Genomic DNA, 9,757 nt, shown 5'->3' with positions numbered 1-9,757 from the left:
TTAATTTCAATAAACACGGCTTCCAGGAATTTTTAAATTAGCATCTTTTTTGACACTTCTACGTTATACGAACATGTATGTAAGTTTTGTTTCCACATTTTTTTTCTCAATATTTTTCCAATCCAACCCAACAATTATTATACATCATTTTAAAGAGAAAGCTTTGAGCTGTAATTTAGAACAAGTCTCATTCCTTAATTTCAATAAATACAGCTTCCAGGAATTTTTAAATTAGCATCTTTTTTGACACTTTTAGGTTATACGAAAATGTAAGTTTTATTTCAACAATTTTTTTCTCAATATTTTTCCAATCTAACCCAACTATTATTATACATCATTTTAAAGAGAAAACTTTGAGCTTTAATTTAGAATGAGTCTCATTCCTTGATTTCAATAAATACGGCTTCCAGGAATTTTTAAATTAGCTTTTTTTTTGACACTTTCAGGTTATACGAAAATGTAAGTTTTATTCCAACATTTTTTTTCTCAATATTTTTCCAATCCAACCCAACAATTATTATACATCGTTTTAAAGAAAAAGCTTCGAGCTTTAATTTAGAATGAGTCTCATTCCTTAATTTCAATAAATACGGCTTCCAGGAATTTTTAAATTAGCATCTTTTTTGACACTTTTAGGTTACACGAAAACGTAAGTTTTGTTTCAACATCTTCTTTCTTAATATTTTTCCGATCCAACCCAACGATTATTATACATCATTTTAAAGAGAAAGCTTTGAGCATTAATTTAGAACAAGTTCATTCCTTAATTTCAATAAACACGGCTTCCAGGAATTTTTAAATTAGCATATTTTTTTGACACTTTTAGGTTATACGAAAATGTAAGTTTTATTTCAACTTTTTTTTTCTCAATATTTTTCCAATCCAACCCAACAATTATTATACATTATTTTAAAGAGAAAGCTTTGAGCTTTAATTTAGAACAAGTCTCATTCCTTAATTTCAATAAATACGGCTTCCAGGAATTTTTAAATTAGCATCTCTTTTGATACTTTTAGGTTATACGAAAATGTAAGTTTTATTTCAACATTTTTTTTCTCGATATTTTTCCAATCCAAACCAACAATTATTATACATCATTTTAAAGAGAAAGCTATGAGCTTTAATTTAGAACAAGTCTCATTCCTTAATTTCAATAAATACGGCTTCCAGGAATTTTTAAATTAGCATCTCTTTTGATACTTTTAGGTTATACGAAAATGTAAGTTTTATTTCAACATTTTTTTTCTCGATATTTTTCCAATCCAAACCAACAATTATTATACATCATTTTAAAGAGAAAGCTATGAGCTTTAATTTAGAACAAGTCTCATTCCTTAATTTCAATAAATACTGCATCCAGGAGTTTTTAAATTAGCATCTTTTTTTGACACTGTTAGGTTGAAAATGTAAGTTTTATTTCAACATTCTTTTTCTCAATATTTTTCCAATCCAACCCAACAATTATTATACATCATTTTAAAGAGAAAGCTTTGAGCTTTAATACAGAATGAGTCTCATTCCTTAATTTCAATAAATACAGCTTCCAGGAATTTTTTAATTAGCATCTGTTTTGACACTAGATTATGCGAAAGTGTTAGTTTTTGCTTAATATGTTTTTTCTCAATATTCTATCAGATTTTGGTCGTTCTGTAGCTACAAGTCTGATAAATAAATATTCAAATTTACTGCGTCCACGAAAATGTCGTAGCGCAAGTTAAAAAAAAGAGGACGTTGTGAAAATTGTTGAAAAACTTAAAAAGTAAAACACCAAAATGTCAAAATATTGCATCTTTAACATCGAAATCGCTTATATCTCAAGAAGTAGAAACAATGGAAAAACTTGTTGTGGACAAGAAACCCTTTCAATTAACCCTAATTATATAATTTATTAACGAATGTAATCCATAATGGATTATTGAAAACCTAAAAGGGTTAGAACACCAAAATGTCCTAATATTGCATCTTTAACATCGAAATCGGTTATATCTCAAGAAGTAGAAGCAATAGAAAAATTTGTTATGGACAAAAAATTCTTTAAATTACCCCTAATTATGTAATTCATTAACCAATTTAATCCATAATGGTTTGTTACCAACTTAATAGGATTAGAACACCAAAATATGACCCAACCCAATGATTTTAATGATCATTTAAAGACCTCAGTACCATCAAGATTTCGAATTATATTTCTTCTTCAAAATAGTCATCATGATCATCATTCTCATTGCAGTCGGTTTTATTAGAGGATTAAATAGATTACATGAAGTAGTAGATACTCCAGATACTCCTAAAAATTGCGAATCTTCTCACCCAATTTTATTGGAGTTATTAATTATCACACCAAAAGTTATCTGACCTCAAAAACTGTATTTTAAGAAGTTCTTTACCTAACTAAGAAGAACCTTACTTAGGTTTCGATGAAGTTTTGATTAAGTTTTTCAACCTAACATTAAATTTTTTAGAAATTTATGCATAATGTTTACATTCATTGAGGTTTCTTAGTTTGATAACAATGTTTGAGTAATAATTTGCTAGATAGTTGTGTTAGTTCTAGTGTTAGTGTTAGCTCTAGTTTGAGTTATTATTTAGTGCCAGATTGTTGTTGGCACTTCTGGCATTTCCTTCCCCGAATTAATCCGTTATATCGAAGATTTTACTGTATTTTTTGTATCTGCAAAAATTCCCGATTTATAAGGAACTGTAACAATTTTATAGACATCGAATACCCTTTTTTTCTTACTAATTTATAAGTGGACAAGCTTTAAAATACAATTTTTGTTTTAAATTGGACAGGGTGATTAAAAAATCCGCCTTTAAATATTAAACTGGTACATTTTTGAAAATTGGTTTAAATTTTTTTACACCCTGTATCCGTTGAGCGAGTAGAAAAAATAAATTTATTGGCCATGATATGTTTAGAAAAAAAGATAATTAATTAATCCCATCTAAACATCGAGTCTAATCAAAGAAAAAAAATGAACCAAAAAATCTAAACCTAATCTAAAAACACCACTATTAATTTCTTTAAGTGTAAAATTCTAATTTCACTCGAGACGATTCAAATATGAAACAAAAAAATCGAAACTTAAACGATTTCCAAAAATTTTTTTGAGAATTATTCTCACTCTAAGAAATAGAACAACCAATAGCACGTATTGAACACTATGAAGGCAACTGGAAATATAATCCTCGAGTATTTATCTATAATGTTGACGTCTTTGATTTTTGGCATCGATGCTTTTAATGCTGAAGCACCCTTTTTAAGCGCATGTAACATTTTCGGTTTATGCATCGCGTTCCCTACAACAACACAAAATTAAACCCACTAAATTCATTAATATAATCATTAAAACCTTTCGTTCCTCGAAATCTTAATCCGCCAGTTCTCGAATTAACAGTATACCCAGGCGATCTTGTAATCCTAAAACTGGGGGGAAATTTTGATTGATCCAAATCGATACTTTTCGCGCTATGTCTGCTTCTAATGGACGCTATAGGACTTAATCGAACGTCTTGTAACTCGATAATGTCTTCGTTATGATAGGTTTGTTCACCACTTTTGGTCCCACCTAATATTAAAAAATAAAATAAAATAAAATTAATCGCAAAAATTAATAAATTCAAAATTAACCACTTCCTATCCTTCTTTCTTCTTCTTTAGTTTTCTTGGTTTTTTTCTTAGCTCTAGCACCCCAATATGTGTAATTAACAGCGGCGTATTCCAAAAGAGCGGCAAATACAAAAACGAAGCACATCACCAAATAAATATCGATTGCTTTTACGTAACTTATCCTCGGAAGAGAACTTCTTACTCCCGTGCTAATTGTTGTCATTGTTAAAACCGTGGTTATTCCTAAAGCAACTCTTGCGCTTGTAGCTTCGTGGTTAATCCAAAAAGAAACCCAAGATAACATAACGATCAAAATGCTAGGAAGGTAAGTTTGAAAAACAAAATAACCGATGTTTCTTTGTAATTTAAAAGACAACGAGAGTCTTTGATAAACCCCTGTTGCTAATTTTTCTTTACGATCGTTCGTTTCGTAACCTATTATTGTGAATTGAGGCAGTTCGGCTTCTTCGACGCCTCTTACTGGGGTATCTTTCCAGTACATAACCACATCAGAGACTGTATATCCATCTAAAAATTAATTAAATTAAAATTTTTTGGGTTTAGATTCTTATTTGACTTACAACTTTCGATTTCCACGGTACAATTTTGTGAATCTAATGGATAATAATGAAGGTCCATCATGCAAGCTAACGTTGTTGTAAATCTCATTCCGTATGTTATTGATCCTTCCCCATTTAATCTTACTAATTTATTACGTTCTGTTACATCATGTAGAAAACTAAAAAAGAAATAAATCAAATTGTGTGGTAACAATGTTTTGGCAAAACACAGAAGACTAACATTTTTGTGTAATTGGGCCACCCAGTAATGTACTACTGTATCATTTCAACAAGGACTTTTAAAAAGCTACTAGCTCTCAAGATTTGGACAATTCCCATAAAGAAAATGAGAAAATTTAAGAAGCTACTAGGTTACTAAACTTCAATGAAGACGAGAAGCTGCCATGGAAGAAGAGAGAATTGGGAAGAATCTTTCTATGCCCGGTTTGAAAAAGAAGGAGGAATCTACGGATATCTGCAACGGCCATAAACAAGCATAGCTGGGTTCTTCGGTATATCCTATTTTATGGGGACGACAACCCGTCCTCATAAAAAATCATCTGTTACGGAACTTGCATTGCCTGGTAATTGTCTTTGCTAACGCAAAATGGATTTTTATTCAGAAAATCTGGAATTTTTGGGGATTTTCACTTTCTAACTAAAAAATGGTTATAATGAAGCTCAATCTAATAATGGATTATGTATTTGTGGTTCATAATAAACAATTTTTATGCAAAACATTTTTCTCCATCTCTTTTAGCTTTTGACTAATGATCGAGTTTATTGACAAAAATCAGTAACTTTGATATTTTTGGCGATTTTCACTTTCTAGCTAAAGAATGGTTTGCAGTATAGTTAATCTGTCAATAGATTATGTATTTGTGGTTCATAATAAACAGTTATTATGCAAAATATTTTTCTCCATCACTTTTAATTTTTGGACTATGATCAACTTTATTAACAAAAATCAGTACCTTTGGAATTCTTGTTAATTTTCACTTTCTAACTAAAGAATGGTTGGCATTATGCTTAATCTGTCAATGGATTATGTATTTGTGGGGCATAATAAACAATTTCTATGCAAAACATTTTTCTCCATCACTTTTAATTTTTGGATTCAATCAACGTTATTAACAAAAATCAGTAACTTTGATATTTTTGGGGATTTTCATTTTCTAGCTAAAGAATGGTTACCATTATGCTTAATATGTCAATGGATTATGTATTTGTAGTTTATAATAAACAATTTCTATGCATAACATTTTTCTCCATCACTTTTAATTTTTGTATTCAATCAACGTTATTAACAAAAATCAGTAACTTTGATATTTTTGGGGATTTTCACTTTCTAGCTAAAGAATGGTTGGCATTATGCTTAATATGTCAATGGATTATGTATTTGTAGTTCATAATAAACAATTTCAATGCAAAACATTTTCCTCCATCTCTTTTAATTTTTGAGTAATGATCGAATTTATTAACAAAAAGCAGTAATTTTGATATTTTAGGGGACTTTCACTTTCTAGCTAAAGAATGGTTGACATTATGCTTAATCTGTCAATGTATTATGTATTTGTGGTCCACAATAAACAATTTCTATGCAAAGCATTTTCGTCCATCTCCTTTAACTTTTGAGTAATGATCGAGGTTATTAACAAAAATCAGTAACTTTGCTATTTTTGCGGATTTTCACCTTCCAGCTAAAGAATGGTTGGCAGTATACTTAATCTGTCAATGGATTATGTATTTATGGTTCATAATAAACAATTTCTATGCAAAACATTTTTCTGCATCACTTTTAATTTTTGAGTTATGGGCTTTATTAACAAAAGTCAGTAACTTTAGCATTTATGGGGATTTTCACTTTCTAACTAAGGAATGGCTACAATTAAGCTTAATCTAATGATGGATTATGTATTTGTGGTTCATAATAAACATTTTATATGCTAAACATTTTACTCTATCACTTTTAATGTTTGAGCAACGATCGACTTTATCAACAAAATCACAAATTTTAATGTTTTTGGGGATTTTCACTTTCTACCTAAAGAATGGTTGGCACTATGCTTAATCTGTCAATGGATTATGTATTTGTGGTTAATAATAATTATTTTATATGCAAAACATTTTTCTCCATCACTTTTAATTTTTAAGTTATGGACTTTATTAACAAAAGTCAGTAACTTTGCTATTTTTCGGGATTTGCACTTTCTAACTAAAGAATGGTTGGTATTATGCTTAATCTATCAATGGATTATGTATTTGTGGTTAATAATAAACAATTTCTATGCAAAGCATTTTCCTCTCTCTCCTTTAATTTTTGAGCAATGATCGACTTTATTAACGATAATCAACAACTTTGGTACTTTTGGGGATTTTCACTTTCTACCTAAAGAATTGTTGGCACTGTGCTTAATCTGTCAATGGATTATGTATTTGTGGTTCATAATAAACAAGTTTTATGCAAAACATTTTTCTCCATCACTTTTAATTTTTGGATTATGATCAACTTTATTAACATAAATCAGTTACTTTGCTATTTTTGGGGATTTTCTCTTTTTAGCTAAAGAATTGTTGGCATTATGCTTAATCTGTCAATGGATTATACATTTCTGGTTTATTATAAACAATTTCTATGCAATACATTTTTCTCCATCTCTTTTAATTTTTGGGTTATGATCGACTTTATCAACAAAATCAGTAACTTTGGTATTTTTGGGGATTTTTCCACATTCTAACTAAAGAATGGCTATAATTAAGCTCAATCTAATAATGGATTATGTATTTATGGTTCATAATAAACATTTTTTATGCTAAACATTTTTCTCTATCACTTTTAATTTTTGAGCAACGTTCCACTTTATCAACAAAATCAGTTACTTTTATATTTTTGGGGATTTTCACTTTCTACCTAAACAATGGTTGGCACTCTGCTTAATCTGTCAATGGATTATGTATTTGTGGGTAATAATAATCATTTTATATGCAAAGCATTTTCCTCCATCTCTTTTAACTTTTGAGTAATGGTCGAGTTTATTAACAAAAATCAGTAACTTTGGTATTTTTGGGGATTTTCACTTTCTAGCTAAAGAATGGTTGGCATTATGCTTAATTTGTTAATGGATTATGTATTTGTGGTTCATAATAATCATTTTATATGCAAAACATGTTCTTCCAACACTTTTAATTTTTGGGTTATGATCAACCTTATCAACAAAGTCAGTAATTTTTGTTATTTTTGGAGATTTTCAGTTTCTAGCTAAAGAATGGTTGGCATTATGCTTAATCTGTCAATGGATTATGTATCTGTGGTTAATAATAAACAATTGTTATGCAAAACATTTTTCTCCAAACACGTTAAAGAATAGTGAGTTATGCTGCTTGCTGCTTCAAGATTTCATCAAGAACAAAGAGTAATTCAGGGAACTGAGCTAATTCAGCCCAGTTATATGGTAAGATGTTCTTTACACCTGATTTACAGACTCAGAGAAGTGAAAATCTTTTTCAAGGGTTTACATTTATTTACTTTTCGGCTATAAAATTAAAAATCGTGTTAAAAAGTAATTTTGTGTTATTTTCATTTTCAGGTCATTTAAATGAATCACTCTGTATAAATTTGAATCGAAAAATATTACCTATTTTTATCGTTGGCAAAGAATGTATCCGGTACCCATATTTTTTCAGCAAAATCGCCTGATAGTGTCAACACTTCCTCCCCGTTGCTAAAAGCTAAACGTTCATCTCTCCAATATTGATTCAAATACAATGTTATCGTGTAATCCTAAAAAAAATAATAAATGGAAATATTTTTAAATAACACTAAAAAAATGTTTTGAGAGATTTTAATCCACAAATTGAAATAAAATTTTTGATCCACACTACATAAATCAGTTGATATAAATCTGTATTTGTACAATGTTCGATGTTGAGGGTAAGGAAATAGGATTAGACCGGAAATTGAAAAGTATAAAAGTAAGAATCAGGAGAAAATGAGATAATTCAACTTACCATATTAACTTCTGATATAGCATCAAAACTGGCAATAGTTAAATCCATTCCAACAAAAAGTGGTTCTCCTAAGACAAAAATAAAGATTAAAATTCAAAAATTATTACCTTAAAAAAATTACCTCCAAAATTCGGCCTTAATCTAATATCATATCCTTCTAATAATCTTGAAATGGTTTGTGTAACATTTTCTAATCGATCAGAAACCATAACCACCTGATGTCTTTAAACACAAAAAATTCTTAGCGTCATCAAAAAAAAAATCGATTTCTATTCTTCAACTTACCCCAATGCCCTCGAAATCAACGTCGATAAACAAAAACAAACAAGACTCAATTTCGCGTACAACATCTGAATCGCGTTCGATTTTTCCCCTTTCCCAGCTTCTCCTCGAATAAATTTCCTCATTATTGATATGTTACGCGAAAAAGAAACGGTACGAACGACGCATTTTAATTTTGAAGCACTTCATCTCGTGGTTTTTCGGATGGGGAAATTGGGTCGATCCAGAGAAAAAAAACCATAGACAAAGTAAATATTGATGGTGGTAAAATCTTTCGTTTAGGAGATCGTTTTCAAGGAAAATTTAACCAGAAACGTTTCGACCATTTTACGCGGGAAAAGATTAAAAAAAATTCTTTTCGTCAATGAGACGCACTTCGTACCGATGATGTACTCTTATCTTTTGCTGTTCATTAGATGCAGATATTGTTCAAAGCGCTTGCGCCAAATTTCGGCGCCACTACGAGCTAGGCGCCACCTCGTGAAAGCTTTTCGAAGAGATCGAGCTTTTAGAATAAAGAAGCTATCTCGAACAAATCTGTTTATGTTTAACCAATACAGCTTTTTATACAACTTTTTTTTGAATAAATTAAGAAAATTGATTTGTTAGGATTTAAAATTGTTGTTTATTTAATTGTTGATGCCTGGTTGAGTTGTTTTTTAATGAATTTCTCGAATCGCATTCTCTAGTTTAGATTAAGTTCCATGTTTAGCAATTACAAGGTGTTCCGGACTTCCAACTCGCCGTATTTTAATTAAACTTCCTTCAGCGACGTACGTTTCTGATTATTTGGATATTATCTTTAATAAGACATTAATCAAGTTCTTAGGATGACATATGCTTGTTCTGGTTCTGTTTGGAATTGTTTTAATTGAGTTTAGTGAAAAAAAATATATATAGGTATAGTTCGAGTTATCAGTGCAGATTACAAAGTTTCTGCAAACTTTTTTGGAGTCAATTTATAAAATGAAATTTTTTGATGCTGATTTAACTAACGAAGCAACTCTAAATTGCATCATCGAAAATTTTCTCAAAACTTCAACTATTGTTTTCTCAAAAACTAAAAGTTATTTTTCAAAACGTGTTGGTTCATTGGAAAGAGGACACTTTTATTAACACTTTGGGATGTATTCATACTCCTATTCCAAGAACTGGATTTTATACGAATTTTTAAAACTTAATCGGCGAAAATTGCAAAATTCGAAAAAATTGTCGATCATTTCAAAAATTTATTTCTCAAGAACTGAAAGTGATTTTTCAAAACGGCTTTTTGCATTAAAAAGAGGATACTTTAATT

At 29.7% G+C, this 9,757-nt stretch overlaps 1 protein-coding gene across 4 annotated transcripts; it reads right to left on the bottom strand.

Annotated features, from left to right (window-relative positions):
- Positions 1-887: 887 nt before the first annotated feature.
- LOC111417654 (Ligand-gated chloride channel homolog 3) lies at positions 888-8,891 on the bottom strand. Of its 4 annotated transcripts, none has more exons than XM_023049994.2 (8): positions 8,464-8,891; positions 8,300-8,400; positions 8,179-8,246; positions 7,806-7,951; positions 4,192-4,349; positions 3,632-4,138; positions 3,354-3,569; positions 888-3,300 (listed from the first exon to the last, which is right to left on the bottom strand). In XM_023049994.2, exons 1-8 carry the CDS (start codon positions 8,583-8,585, stop codon positions 3,122-3,124), a joined length of 1,497 nt encoding a protein of 498 aa, XP_022905762.2. In that variant the 5' UTR covers positions 8,586-8,891; the 3' UTR covers positions 888-3,121. The 4 variants fall into 4 exon arrangements, with proteins under 4 accessions (XP_022905762.2, XP_022905763.2, XP_022905764.2 ...); XM_023049995.2 differs by having other exon boundaries at positions 3,635-4,138; XM_023049996.2 differs by having other exon boundaries at positions 4,195-4,349.
- Between the last annotated feature and the right edge of the window lie 866 nt (positions 8,892-9,757).

This window comes from Onthophagus taurus, chromosome 11 (genome assembly GCF_036711975.1).
Source record: "Onthophagus taurus isolate NC chromosome 11, IU_Otau_3.0, whole genome shotgun sequence".
NCBI classification, from domain to species: Eukaryota; Metazoa; Arthropoda; class Insecta; order Coleoptera; family Scarabaeidae; genus Onthophagus; species Onthophagus taurus.
This window is presented reverse-complemented; position numbering and strand designations above follow the sequence as displayed.

What these genes read in the sequence shown, in the direction of transcription:
- LOC111417654 (XM_023049994.2), bottom strand. Translation starts at nt 8,585, where the DNA reads ATGAGGAAATTTATTCGAGGAGAAGCTGGGAAAGGGGAAAAATCGAAC. An exon ending in TTGATTTCGAGGGCATTGGG is followed by an intron (nt 8,401 to 8,463) that starts GTAAGTTGAAGA and finishes TTGTGTTTAAAG; the next exon opens with ACATCAGGTGGTTATGGTTT. An exon ending in ATTAAGGCCGAATTTTGGAG is followed by an intron (nt 8,247 to 8,299) that starts GTAATTTTTTTA and finishes TTTTTGTCTTAG; the next exon opens with GAGAACCACTTTTTGTTGGA.